Source organism: Neltuma alba, unplaced genomic scaffold (assembly GCF_004799145.2).
Source record: "Neltuma alba isolate B1F8T4 unplaced genomic scaffold, ASM479914v2 tig00010259_pilon, whole genome shotgun sequence".
In the NCBI taxonomy this organism is placed as follows: domain Eukaryota; kingdom Viridiplantae; phylum Streptophyta; class Magnoliopsida; order Fabales; family Fabaceae; genus Neltuma; species Neltuma alba.
Window position 1 is genome coordinate 130,229 of NW_021635185.1, and position 15,533 is coordinate 145,761.

Consider the following 15,533-nt stretch of genomic DNA (forward strand, 5'->3'; position numbering starts at 1 on the left):
AATGCTCCCACAGGCTTCATACTCTGGCAGATCATAGAAAGGGATTGCAAATGAAGATATGGATCTTCTCCTGTCAAGCCATGAAATTATAGAAGGGAGTTAATCAATAATCTTTTAATTTCAAAATTAACTTCAAAATTTGGACAAGCAGCAGTAAATGGGTCAAAATTGACATCAGATGTGGTTGCTTCCCTAATTGTTCTTCTTCTAGGGTTCCCATTATTTTCTCCCATTCTCTCTTGTTCTCCATTCCCTCTATTGCCTCCATTCCTCACTTGGTTGGCATTGGGGTTAGGATTAGGGTGGTTAGGTGGTAAATCAGCCATTATCTCTTGATCAGTAGGCTTACTCTCACTACTAGATAGGCTAGATTCCACAGAAATGTTCTCTTGTTCAACCACTAACTCACTTGTCCCCTCAACTCTTTTCTCTCTTCTTATCTCTCTAAGTCTTCTCTCAATCTCAGGGTTATAGGGCACAAGTTTTACTTTTCGTGGCATGCAAGAAAAGAGTCATAAGAGAAAGAGCAAACAAAATTGACTTGCAGCACACAAAGTCAGATAAAAGTATGAGATGTGATGGATGCAAGTGTAAGGATTAGTATGAGTATGTATGCACAGAGAAAGAAGCAAAAAGTGTAAGTTTCAAAACTTTTTAGAATAGTTCGCCGCAGCGAAAGGTGACAGAGGTGACCAGATAGCTGAGTGCAGGAAGTTTGCCGCGGCGAAGGTATCTCGAGAGGAATCCTTCGGTTTTTCAGAAAGTTTGCCATGGCAAGGGTACAGGTTGGCCGCGGCGAACTTTTACAGAAAGCTTATCAGATACTAGATGCCACTGATGCAAGGTGAAAATGCTGAAAGTGTAGAAAGTCAGTATATTTGTTTGTATTTCCAAAATTTTGATGCTATGCAAGATGGAAACCTATACTATGAACAAATATGCAACTAAACTAACTAAAATGCAACCTAAAGGATCAAAACTTCAATTGACAACCCAATGACACAAGCTAACCTAGAGAACCAATTTCTTCGCTCCCCGGCAACGGCGCCACTTGAAAATCACCTTGACTGTCTTTGTTTACACCTTGGGGCCAATTTCAAAAATTTATCCAAGGATTGTACTATAGGCACAGCCTCGGGTCATTTCACTTATGGAGCCAAATTAAGATCCTAGATTAACTAAATGCCATGGTTATGGAAATTAAGCTAGAAAAGGTTGGAGGTTTTCATTGAGATTTGTAATCAAGATAAAATGCAATAGAATGTAAATGTATTTTTGGATTTTTGGGAGATTAAGATGAAATGGTTGGAAATCAAGTACTGAATCAATTGATGAAACCTCTTGAAAATGGATTCTTGGCAATCATAGTTCTCTTAAGATGTGGGAGTTTTAGAAATTCATTAGGTTTTCTTGATAACAACCTCAATAACTCATTGAGTCCAATGCTTACATTAATGAACTCATTAATGAAAATATTGATAAGCTTCCCTAATGTGTAATTAAGAATAATTAATGCAAATGGTTCAATACAATAGAAAATCAACTCATCATCAAAACATGACCATGCAAGATGAAGAGAATCAAGAAAGCTACAAAGAACATATATGTAACTACATATATTGAAGCATGAAATCTAACATTAACCAATCCAACTACAAATATGAATCATCAGCTAATGATTACATATCAATCAAAGTCTTTCACTAAGAATTTACAAATCCTAGACCTAAGAATTCATAAATACATAGCTAAACTAAGATGAAACTGAAACTCCCCTTTTAAGCTCTTAGAATTCATGCCAATCATCCATCTTCAAGAACTGGAGGAAGCCTAGCCACTCATGGTGTGCAGAAACATCTCTATTGAAATTGACTCAGTGTTGCCCATGGATAAAGATGATAGTGGAAGATGAAGGATTAGGGTTCTGGTGGGAGAGATGAGAGAAGATGAAGAGAAAAACGTGGATGGTGGCTGAATATTCGTGTCTGACCTCACTTATACCGAAAATAGGGTTTCTAACCCGAATATGACGTGTCTGGGTCGGTTCATGGAAGTAGGCAAGTCAAATTTTCCCAAAATGGTCGGGTCTGATTTTGCTGATACGAGGGGTTCACCGCGGCGAACCATGGCAGAGAGTTTCTTTCCTGAAGGCAGACGTTCACTGCGGCGAAGGCAGAGTGTGCCGTGGCGAACCATGGCAGAGGCTCCTCTTTTTGCTCTTTGTGCCTTGAGTCTTCAATCTTGGCTCCAATCTCAGGTGTCCTACACTGAAAAGCAACAATTTAAGGCATCAATTGTCCTAGAAATTAATTGAATACAATTAATAACTAATTATGATGATTTTACCCTAAGAAAGACACTAACTCAATGCAAGGACTCTTAATCTAAAACAAGCTAAATTATAGCCAAAAGAGCCAGAAAATGCAACAAAACCAAGAATGATGTAATGAAAAGATAAGAATAATTTGAGCTCAATCAGCAACTTAAATAGAATTTATAAGATTATGGCTGATAAAAAGTACATGGCTCGAGGTAATTATTTAAAATAGAAAGATGTAACATCCCAAAATTTCTAACCTAGAAATAGAGAAATATGTCATACCCTAATATCTTTAGTATGAATAATGAAAGAATTAGGGCTGACCAAGGCCAGGTGAGATAAAAGATAGATAAACAGCACAACAATTAAAGTGAGAACTGAAAAGGACCAAATTGTCATTTTTAAAATGATTGGACTACAAAGGGTATCATCGTAATTAGTGTCTGGAAATCCTAAAAATTTCTAGTAAATCATTGAAAATAGAATTAATGCCGTAGAATGGTATTTGAGGTCTAGAAAGTAAATACAGGTTGAAAATAATTTATTAAAAATTATTTTAATTATTAATATTGGCTAAATTAAGAAAAAATTAGCTAATATTAATTCTTTAAAATACTTAGAGATCTCAGAAAATTATGAAAAATTAAAGGAAATTCGTTTAGGAATTATGGAAATTTATAAAATTATTTCCAACCCTAAATGAAGAGGAGGTTAGCTTTAATTGAATTTAAAGCTAAATTAATATTGGTAGATTTTCTGTTTTTACAGAAATGACAATTTAAGGAGTTATAGAGGGAGAAAAATTATGAAATTAATCAGGAAATACCCCTTTACTGAGACATAATTAATGGTGAGCTGATATAAGAATTTTGAGATACTAGAATTTTTCGGCTATCAGATAAAATAAACCAGTACTATATTAAGACTCAGTGGACTGTCTGGACAACAGGGGTGATAAAATTTCCTACAGATGGACAAGGACACATGTCACGCCTAAATTGGCCAAGAAAAAAAAAGAAAAAGAAAAAGAAAAAAATAAATCAAGATAGGTTAAAACCTAATTAGGTTTAAGTAAGACGATTAGGGTTAAATCATCTTCCGTAGGACTGTGACATGTGGCAAACATGGTTCATTGGATGGCTAGGATTCAACCATCTACTTTTGAAAAGTCAAAAGTTTCTAGAAGGGTGATTAGCCAAGTTAATCAAGGGATTAAGAGAGTAAACCTTGATTAGAGCCTAATTAATCTTAATGGATAAGAAGAGATGACATAAGCCCTAATGACTCATCATTCAAGTGTCAACATACTAAGCTACATAGCCTAAGATTTGTACATGTGGAAAGAGGTAAAAATTGGAGGGCTAAGATTATGTCTTATGCAAGAAGGGCATATGTGGAATTAGTGAAATATGAAGCCTATAAATACCCCCTCACATGTTCATTTCATGCAAGACCTTTCAAGTAGGAAACCTCTTGCAAATTTTCATGTAGAGAGAGAAAGAGAAGAATTCTAGTGAGAGAAAGTTATTTGGAAGCAAGGTAAGCTTCTAAAACTCTTCCATTTCAAGTTATAATGATGGTATGTTAGTTTTAGGCTATTTTAATGATGATAGAAAGTCATTTTTCTAAGGGGAAGTGCTGCCCAAATTTTATCAAAATGATAAGGAATGGTTTAGAGGAAGATTAAGCATGGTTAAAGGTTAAAGATTAAGTGGTTACATGTTAGTTTGGTTAAAAATCCTTTTCCCTACAAATATATATATGGTTTGGCCAAGCTAAGTCAATGGGAAGGGATTGGATTTTCATAAAACTAATATGATAAATGGATTCTACATGAAAAATTATATAGGAAAAGCCCAAGAAAGTTCAAGAATCAAAGCTAGAAAATAAACCCTAAAAATCAAGAAAAAGGGGTTTAAGGGTTATGTTAAGTTATGAAGTTATAATAATACTTAATGTTGTGTCATTGGTTGCCTAATAGGCTATACACAACAAAGGGATAAGGATCTAATCAAGAGGAAAGAATTCAAGAGGAAGGAAAGCAATCAAGGTAGCTTTTGCAATTCATTATATTAGAGTGTCACCTTACCTTGTATGATTATGGCTATGTGTTTTGCTAACCTGTTATGCTATGAGGTGGATGAGAATGTTATGTTATATGATGTTGCCTCCATGCAAATTATGCATTGGCTTATGCTTTGTTGAGTGCTATGAATGTTTATGATGATATGTCCTTGCCATAGCATGAACATAAAGTTAAAGTATACATGCATGTAGCTTGATTTACAATGTATTGTGTGACCTTGATAATGTATGCAATTGCTACTAAGATTCTCCAAGAATCTTACCCCAATATTTAAACAAACCCTAGGGCCTTCAACATCCAAGGGCAAAGGAAAGGAGTTGGCTCTTACTTGAAGAGGTAGTAAGCCATAGTAACTTTATATGGCTTTGAACCTTTCTATTTTGGAGGAATATAATATGAAGCATGCTTTATGTTTCCAATAGTATGATTAAGCTTAGAGGTATATAAGCATGAGTAGAATAGTCCAAGCATGATTAGAAATAGCTAATATAGCTAAGGAGAGTATGCTATGATGTTAAGTGGTCAATTAAGTTAAGTTACCCTTCCAAAGGGGGTAAAAAGTCAACTAAAAGGGATTAAAATTTGACCAATGACCATTTGAGTAAACATGTGAGTTAGGTTTTGAAATTTGGCGAACAAAGAGATCTTATTTTTCTCTTTAAAATGAGGGGTAGTTTGCCTGATTTTGATAACCGAGCAGAAAGTTTTGCCTTTCCAAAGTTAGGCAAAAAATACAGTAAAATCCAAATATGACCAAATGAACAGTAACTTTTCAAATAAGACCAAAATTGGGCTCAAATTCCAAGGAAATCAGTCCAGAAACTATTTTTCCTCAAAATTTTATCCAAAGAGCTTTCCGTAGAACTTGGAATCACTCAATTTCAATTTTTCTACAATTAGGTATGAATTTTCGAAGTTTGTCACATTTTAAGGTGACAATGAATAGTAACCCGTAAATGAAAATTTTCAAACTTGATTTTTCATCATTTGTAGCCTTCAAAAGTGATTCCAAATGCTTCCGCAAGATAAGTTATTTGGTATAAACATAAGGTGTTATAGAAGAGACCTCAAAAATGTATGCAAAAGTGAGGCTAAATGGTTGAAAGGTTGTACTAATTTATAAAATTAGTCCCGCAACCAAAAAGCCAATGGAGTGGCTTTAATAAATTAAAGAGCTGATTGTGCTGTTAAAAGGGTATTTAGTAAATGAATTTTTATGCAAGGCTTAAAGGAAGTGTTATGGCGTAAGAAAATTCATAGATACTCTCTAGAATAGAAGGGAATTTATGGAGTAGATAGAAGAATTTTCTGAGCTCCAGAAGGCCATAAAAGAAAGCCGGAGAAATGTGGGCCGAGTAAATTCGAAGGAAACTTGAGGATTAAGTTTTGATCCAATGGCTAGGATCTAATCTCCCTTCTCCTCCACCACTTTTGTGACACTTGGTATCTTTTAGAAGGATGACGTAAGGATGATGCAAGAAGATGATGCAATGATGATGAATTTTTCTAGAATTAATTGTGAATTTTTGAAGTTGAGCAAAAATTCTGGAATTTCTGCGTGAACAATACCCGTGAAGCAAAATTTTTAGATTTGATCTTCTTGAATCTAAGACGATCTAAAGTGGTCCTAATTGACAAGAAATGGATCTTAAAGATGATAAATGATGAGATTTATGTTAGAAAAGCTAGAAAGAAAACCCTAAAACTAAGAGAAAGGGTTGAGGTTCAAGAGAGCTAGTCTTGAATATTATGTAATGTAGTGGTCCTAATAGATTGTGTGATCATTATGACTATGTTTAGGACCTTTAGAACATCCAAGAGGATGTTTGGTGATGTTAACCAAATGCCCACATGGTTGGAAAGTCAAGGGAGTTAAAGGAAAAGTAAGAGGAAAGCTTGAGGTGCAAGGTAGTGAACTTACCTATTGTCATTGCTTGATGTTGTATGCTTGTGTGTGTGTTGCCGTGTACATTTTATTGAATGTTATTGTGATATGTTTTAGCTGCTATAACTGCTATTCATAATGAGTAGATTATGTCTCCATGGCCATGCATCAAGAAGTTAGCTTTGAGCATGCTAATATGTCACTAATTAACAAGAGAATAAACAAGGTGCGTGTAGTGCATTAGCATCAATCTAGCATGAATAATATGGTACTATTTGCTACTGAGATTCTCCTGAATCTCACCCCTCCCTAACCAACCATTTAGGTCAATCATCAATGGGCAATAATGGCATGAGAAGCAAGGAGAAGAAAGTGGAGAATTGTTCATGTTAATGAATGATATTATTATTCAATGTGTAATTCTTCTATTACGTAATTTATGTTATGGACGCCTATGATGCCATGTATTTAATTATAATGTTTATGGCATGTATAGAAATGTATGAGCATGAACGGGAAAGAGTAAGCCCATATTATGTATGCCAAAGAAATAAAAAGAACTAAAGTAAAGAGATGTTAAGGGATAAAACGTATGTCATTGAGCGGTGAGTGATAGGACAGTCCTAGCGTCTACAGAAAGTGAACAATAACAAAGCCCTCAAGGCTGCGGATCCAGTCTTTTACATCATCTCCGAGCAGGTAGTTCAGGCGGATGATCTCATGGGTCCAGAAGGGAGTGTTAGGTAGGACATCTACCATCTCACATAACCAGTCAAATGGTTCTAAGTAAGGGTTGCCTGGTCCATGTGCCTGATACAGCTCCCTCACACCCTAGAGGTAGTCTAGGTGTACTCTCAGGTCTGCATCCACATCCCTCCTGATGTGACGCCCTATGAACCTCAGCCGGTCACTTAACTAACCCACACTACGGATCTCATGACTAGGCTGGACTGGGGCAGGTATAAATGGTATTGCAGGTGCTACAGGTATTGCTGGGGCTAGGGGTACAACTGGTACAGTAATGGGTCCAGGGATATTACATGGATACATAGCAGGATTAACAGGCTGCTTAAGAGATTGAACATAAAGATCTAAATCTAATGGCTCTTGGTACATGCCAGTTACAGGGTTGACCAGGTCTCCGGGTCAGGGGAGGTACAGCAACTATTCTGTCGTGATCCCTAGCAGCTCTGGGTAGTACTCAACACAGTCATTGGAGCACACTGATGAATGGCCAGGGCTGGCATCTCCCATTATCCATTCCTCTGGGTCCTCGTCCTTAGTGAGATCAATTACTATTGGATCTCAAGTGTTGACTAACGGCTCGGGTTTAGTATCCCAGTCTATGGTAATCCCCATCTTGACTCCGGAAAATAGGTGTTAGTTCCCAACATCTAAGGGATACTTAAGCAGAGTGTTCTATCTTATGCCAGAACCTCTGCTCTGATACCAAAAATGTCACACCTTACTATTATATTGACTTAGGTTCCTTTCAAAATCATTTTAGACCACATTGGATGGTCTTGGGCTCACTTTTTTCTATAAAAACGCTAATTTTCGGATTTTTACTGTTCATCGGGTAAAAATCCAGTTTTTCTGGCCCAACTTCAAAAATTCATAACTTATTCTACAAAAATCCAATTGGGGTCATTCAAAATTCTAATTAAATCTCTTTAAGTTCTATTTCAAGGAAAAATAATCTCATTGTCCAATTCCTTATGAGAAAGCATCAGGTTTTTGAGAAAAGCAACACTGTCCATTTGCCAAAAACCCTGATTCCCAGATTCTGACCATTAAATTTGAAAACTCATTATAAATCGTATACTGGGACATTTTTAACGTATTAGCTATCAAATTGAAGCTCAGGGCGTTATCTTCTATCATGCCAAATTTCATGATTAAACATATTCGGGAGCATAATCAAAAAGTCACGTGAACCAGTCAATGTCAGTGTGCTTCCAGCACTGTTAGTTTAATATTTACATAACCAAAATGAGGTCACGAATTTGTGTGGCTAAACCCCACAAATTAGCCTTCAATCTGCAGCTTTCCCTTGGAGGATTCAGGTCCTAAAATGTTACATTATTTTTGGGGGATGAGATTTTTGAAAATCCCAGTAGCAAATTAACCAACTATAGCACCAAGCAAGCATCATTATTATGCATGGCCATATTAACTACTATTAGTGAACTAACATGCTTGTCATTTGGCAAACTCAAACATGCAAAGGCCAAAGCAAGATACTACATAGAGCAGCCACATAACAATCAAGAAAGCTCAACCACAATAATAGCAATTAACCATACAATAATCAATAATGCTAGTTAGTGGTAGTAGCTAGGTTTAACTTACTACCTTGCTCCAAAAGTCTTAGCTTTTCTTCCTTCTCCTCTTTCCCTTGACAAATATCAAACCCTAACCATATAATCCATCAACAAAGGCAGCCATAATCATTATCCAACCATGAAAAAGCAAGACAGTACATCAAAATGATTTTTGAACCATAAAGTTCCCTCCTTTGCTCACTATTTTTGAACTTGGTTCTATTTAACCCTAAAAATCACTCCTTGACTCAACCCTACATGGTTTTTCATGTAGATTTCAAATATATGCTTAGATCTAGGAAAATAAAATGGCCTCCTTCAGTTTCCCTTTGACTGAACCACAAGGAATCATGAACCAAAAATCACAACTTTGCTTTAAAGCTTCCAACACTTGTTCCTTTTAGTCTACCCTACACCATTCCTCATTTTAAGCATCATGGAAGCCTTAAAACAATGAAAAACTCATCCTAGGGTTCAGTTCCTCACTTGGTCAAAATGGAAGCTCAAGAAAACAACCATGAAAAATGCTTTAAAACAACTTAAACTCACTTGCAAACACTAGGATCTAGCTTGTGTTGTTGTGTCTTAGCAAGTGTTATGATCAAAACTTCTTTCCCCTTTTTATTAATCAGTTCACTCCACATTAAGAGAGGGAGGAGACAGATTTTTAACCATAAAAGAGAAAGAAACCAAAGCAAGAACACTTCTAGGACCAAGATCTAACCTTGAAACCTTGCTTGGATGATCAAAGGTGCTTGCTTCTTCATGTTTTTCTCTCAAACTCTCTCTTTTTCTCTTATTTTCTCCCTTGGATGAAATGAGCGTCTGAAAATGTGGAGAGAAGAGCTTGATTAATGCTTCAAAATATCCCAACCACCTTCTTTAATGATAGTCCAAGTGTCATTACCCTACTAAGTCTTGATTCCTCTTTCCTAATTAACATAATTCCAAATGAAATTAATTACTAAAGTCAAGATCCTCTCCATTTATGGAATGACACTTGGCTAATTCAAATCTTCTCCTTCAAGAGCTTGACACATGGCTCAATAGGATCCCTTGGATTTGCAAGACACCAATCTTGCTTTATCAGTATACTTTAGGCTCTGAGTTTAATTTCTTTTCTATAATTATAGTAGCTTAGCCTCTGTAATTATTTTCTGTCAGACTCATAATTTATTCTCCTCATTATTATCTTTCCAAATTGCCCTCTTTGTCTCAAAATTAATTTCCTAATATTTAAATAAAAAGGAAAATTAATTTCCTTCTCTTTAGGGATTTTTTCACTTTTTATCATTATTTGGAAAAATCTTGGATACTTGAGGGTCTTCATTTAATTCCATGATTCCTTATAATTCCTTGGGATCTCATAGGAATTTTCTTGGAATTTTATTCCCCTTAAAAATATTTATTTGGAATTTTCCAAATAAAATCCCTTAATTAGCCTAAATCACCCTTTAATTCTCTCATAATTTCTCTAAGGGTAATTTAGTCATAAAACTAACTTTATAATTTCATATAACTCTCAAAAGATATTATCCTCATTTTTTCTTAATTTTCCAAGGCTTGAAAATATTTTTCCTTATTTACATTTGACCAATTTTCCTTAATTAGTCAATTTCCTATAATTGGCTTGGAAAATTACTGTAATTATTTTCCACCAAAATCCTTTGACTTTTCCTTATCATTTTTAATCCTCAATAATTTGAGAATATTTCTTATATCTAATTATCATAATGCTGGATGTGACAATCATTGGGGAGATGATTGCTCCCAGACAATTTGAACAGTTCAATAAAGCAGTGGAAGCTTGCCGAATCACGAAAAACAGCTTCAACCATCACCTAATGGTCAAGACAACTCCCGGAGTAGAGAAGGGAGGTCAAGGAGGTCAAGGTGTTACCTCGTCCAACATGAATAAGAAGAGGAAACAACCCTGGAATAACCGCAAGAACAAGAAGGGCGGTAAAGCACCGAAGGGCAAGGAGTGTCCTAAGTGTGGCAAGAATCACGGTGACAGACCGTGCATGGCTGGGCAGAATGTTTGCTACACCTGTGGCAAACTTGGACATTTCTCAAGAGAGTGCCCACAGAACACCGAGCAGGCAAGACCACGCACCCTGGGCCGAGTGTTTGCCATCACAAGAGAAGAAGCCGGAAGTCTCTGGAGATGATCCAAGGTACGATCATGATTAACAATTCTCCAGGTGATTGCAATGTTTGATTCGGGTACTAGTCATTCTTTTATTTCATATGCCTGTGCGGAAAGACTTGGCTTGAGTATAAATACATTGCCATATGATCTACATGTGTCTACCCCAACGCAGAGTAGGGCAGTTACGTCTGATGTGTGCCTGAACTGTATAGTTTGTTATAAGCACTGTTGCATTGCTATAGATTTGATATGCATGCCTTTCCATGAGATGGATGTGGTGATTCGACTCAATTGGTTGTCATCCCACAATATCCTAATGGATTGTAAGAACAAAACCTTAATCTTACCTACGAGGGATTTAGAGTTGAATCTGAAAGTTAGATTAAACTTCATCACGGAAGCCCAAGCGGGCAAATGCTTACAAAAAGGCTGTCAAGGATTCCTCATTTTCTTCTCGGTGCAAGTCAAAGTTGAGGAAGGGATAGGAGAAATCTCAGTGGTTAGGGAGTTTCCAGAAGTGTTTCTGATAGAGATCGCAGGGTTACTCCCAGACAGAGAAGTAGAATTCACAATTGACATAGTACCTGGAGCAGGACCAATTTCTAAGGCCCCTTATAGAATGGCTCCTAATGAAATGACAGAACTTAAGAAGCAGATAGAGGAGTTACTTGAAAAAGGTTTTATTAGACCAAGTGTGTCGCCATGGGGTGCTCCAGTGTTGTTTGTCAAGAAAAAGGATGGTAGTCTAAGGCTGTGCATAGACTACAGGGAGTTGAACAAAGTCACAGTTAAGAACAAGTATCCGCTCCCTAGGATAGATGATCTGTTAGACCAGTTGGTTGAAGCCAGTGTATTCTCTAAGATTGATCTACGATCTGGCTACTACCAACTCAAGATTAAGTCTGAAGATGTCCCTAAAACTGCGTTTAGAACTGTTAGATATGATTAGTTTTGATGATGTCAAATAATAGAGCAAAAAGTTTACATAAATTATTTATCTCATATTTTGACTAACTATCATACTTAATATCTTGTGTAGTTTTCTCAAGAAAAGAAAAGAGTTATTATGTTGCACTTTGAGTTATGGAGAATGATCAAGAGGAAGAAGAAGAAGAAGAGAGATTGAGAAAAGAAGAACTTGCAAGATCAAATGAAAATATCAAGATTCAAGTTCATAGATTTGATGTTAAATGTTGCTATACTCAATCAGAAGTTTGGATGGCTCAGTCGGAACCTAAAATATACAAACGGGAAATTATACCATCATATATTGAGTCACCCTTCATATAAACATGGAAAATAAGCTTCAGAGGTGATTTTCATGGGCAATTATTGATCACTTGATCGATCATCCATTTATCGATCAAGTTATCGATAAAATACATCCTCTGTTATGCTCTGTTCTTCGTTCAGCTCTGACATAGGTTCGGTATTTCTTCAATATCTCTCAAATCACAAATCCGTTTGAGGTGAAACTTGATTCCTATGAAACTAGACTCAGAACACGGTTCATGGACACTAAATTCACCTTAAAAGAGTTTCATATGAGGGAGATATGTTGTTTGAAAGATTGCAGTAAGGATTAACGCCTTTATTCCGACCTTTAGTCATTGTGATGAAGATAACTTTTCAACCACAATGAATTTTGGGGTGATTCTTGTTGCATTAGAAAGTAGACTCAAAGAGCTTTCTGGGGATAGGTCATTTGTAAAATTTAGAGTTGAATTGGAAGATTTATGATCACCCAAAGTTGACCTTCATTTTGCTGGAATCAGACTTCGAATTTATTGAGGCAAAGACCAGAAGTTCTACACTGAACGATTAAGTTCTCAAGCAACATGCTACTCAAATATGTTATTGAGTAAAAGCTCTAGAAGAGATGAAGAAATGAAAAGCCATTATCATATGTTATTCGAGCCTGATCAAGCGACTACATACTCATCAAGTTACTGGTACTATCTCCTCAATTCTTCTCTTTATCTTCATACATATTATTAAGGTTTTATCAGTAACATGTTGGATAAATGATTTTTGGATAATGTTATAGATGAATATGTTTATCATCACCTAATCAATAACTGTCAGTTTTATCGATCACGTGATAGATAATTTAGTCTGCTCAATAACTTGCTAGATTGATCGATCAACTAATCGATCATTGGTATAGCTGCTTAATATAAGATGTTGCAAGAAATAATCGATCACTTAATCGATCAAACCTTTATCGATAACTTGTTTGAATATTACATGTCTTCTTACTTGATATAGTGCTCTGTCAAAACCATTCGTTCAAAATCTTTTATCGATCAATTGATCGATCAAACATTTATTGATCAAATGATCGATTATTATCTTCACTGCATTAACTTATGTTGAATCATTTTTTCGATCACCTAATCGATCATTGATTTATCGATAAAATGATCGATCATCCGATTTCCTGAAACTCCTATTTTCACATAACGTGATCGATAATCAGTTTCTTTACCTTACAGGATTAAATCTCTGTTTTTCATTTTATCGATCACTTGATCGGATATTCATTGATCGATCACCTGTTCGATTAATCCACATAGTCTGTGTTTTTCGTTGAATATATTCTTACTCATTGTTTATCGATAACCTTATCCATCATCCATTTATCCATAATTTGTTCGATCATCAATGACTGAAGTTTCATTTCTGTAACACTTGGATTATCGATAATCTATTCGATCAACAAGTATTCGATCACTTGTTTGATCATGGAACATTTTCCGTTTAAACATCAGTCAACTATGATGATTCTTAAAATCAATGATCTATTTTCTTTCAAACTGTTTTTAGTATGCATGATCATCTTGATTATTTTGCTAAGTGATTTATGATCAAAAGTGACTCTGATCTTTATCTGGTTTACATATTAGCATAAGTGTCTCTGTTGCATTTTATCGATCACTTGATCGATAAATCATTGTTCCATCACTTGATCGATAAATTAGTTATCTGTTTCAAAAGCTTTCACTCAGAATAATCGATAACCTGTTCGATCAAGTAGTAATCGAACATCACTTCGATCAAGCACGATCAGTTATTACTCAGCACATTTAACAACTGATTGATTCCAGGTTTTCCAACTTATTATTTCTAGGATTATCATATACTTATCACTTGATTTGAGGAAGATTATTTCAGGAAAAGAGCCACAACGAATTTATGATGTGAAGAATCGACTTTGGTCAGAAGCTTCCAACGGCTAGTTTCAACGGTCATATTCTTCAAGCCAAACGGGAAGAAAATGCTCAACAGTCAAGTATCCAACATCATCTATAAATAGAAGAGCATTCAAAACAAGAAAGAAGAGAAGAGTCTGAGCTTACAACATCAAATGCTAAAATGCCGAATCAACATATTGTCATTTAGAGCTCCGAGAGAAAACTCCCTGTCTCTGTACTTCATAGATTAAAACTTATGTATTCGTAAGATAGAGAGGAGAGTTTCCCAAACGTGCTTAAGATTCATCTATCACTTCTTTGAGAGAAGAAATATTCAATCTTCATTATCATTATTAGATTGTATCCTTACGGTGAGTAGGGGGGAGTATTTACCTCGGTGTGAGGTTGCTGCTGAATAGACTGGTTAGTCTAAGAATTGTAAGTGGCGTCACAAGTGCCCAGATCAAACTTGTGATTGTAGTGGTTCTCAAGTACCCATGTTAAACTTGAGGGAGATAGTCGATTGAAAATCTCAGGGGGAGCCTGAGGACTGGACGTAGGTCAGTGAGGACTGGACGTAGGTCAGTGAGGACTGAACCAGGATAAATCACTGTTTGCATCTTCTCTTCCCTTACCTCTTTATATTTCTAGCTAAACCATTTTACTACTGTGATTATGCTTATCTCGATTCATTGTTTTTTATACTCAGAATTTCGTATGAATTTCATTACATTGTGAAAAGATTTTTAATTTTAATCAACACCCAATTCATCCCCCTCTTGGGTGTTCAACCATTCCAACAAGAACCCGATATGGGCACTATGAATTCTTAGTGATGCCGTTCGGATTGATGAATGTACCTGTGATATTCATGGACTACATGAATAGGACTTTTCGTCCTTACTTGGATCAATTTGTGGTCGTATTCATTGATGACATCTTAGTGTACTCCAAGTCTCCAAAAGAGCATGAGGAGCATTTGAGGATTGTCCTAAATACCCTGAAAGAGAAACAGTTGGTGGCTAAACTTAGTAAGTGTGAGTTTTGGCTCTAGGAAGTCTGATTTCTCGGCCATGTGATTTCCCGAGAGGGAGTGGCTGTCGACCCCAGTAAGATTGAGGCAGTACTCAACTGGGAGAGACCCAAGACGGTGACTGGGATCAAAAGTTTCCTCGAACTAGCAGGGTATTACAGAAGATTCATCCAGGACTTTTCTCGAATTGCTCTCCCACTGACCAAGTTAACCAGGAAGAACCAGCTGTTCTTGTGGGATGAGAAGAGTGAGGCTAGTTTTCAGGAGCTGAAGAGGAAGCTCACTTCTACTCTCGTACTTATACTTCCTGATCCTTCACAACCGTATGTGGTTTACACAGATGCTAGCAAGCACGGACTGGGATGTGTGCTTATGCAGCAAGGGAGGGTAGTAGCCTACGCCTCACGCTAGTTGAAATCTCACGAGGAGAAGTACCCAACCCATGACCTGGAGTTGGCAGCGATAGTTTATGCACTGAGGATATGGAGACACTATTTGTATGGAACAACCGTAGAATTGTTTTGTGACCACAAAAACCT

At 36.3% G+C, this 15,533-nt stretch overlaps 1 protein-coding gene across 1 annotated transcript; it reads left to right on the forward strand.

The window, feature by feature from the left end:
* The first annotated feature begins 10,375 nt into the window (after window positions 1-10,375).
* On the forward strand, window positions 10,376-10,786 carry LOC114755367 (uncharacterized). The gene has a single exon (XM_028944245.1). It carries the CDS (start codon window positions 10,376-10,378, stop codon window positions 10,784-10,786), a length of 411 nt encoding a protein of 136 aa, XP_028800078.1.
* The last annotated feature ends 4,747 nt before the right edge of the window (window positions 10,787-15,533 follow it).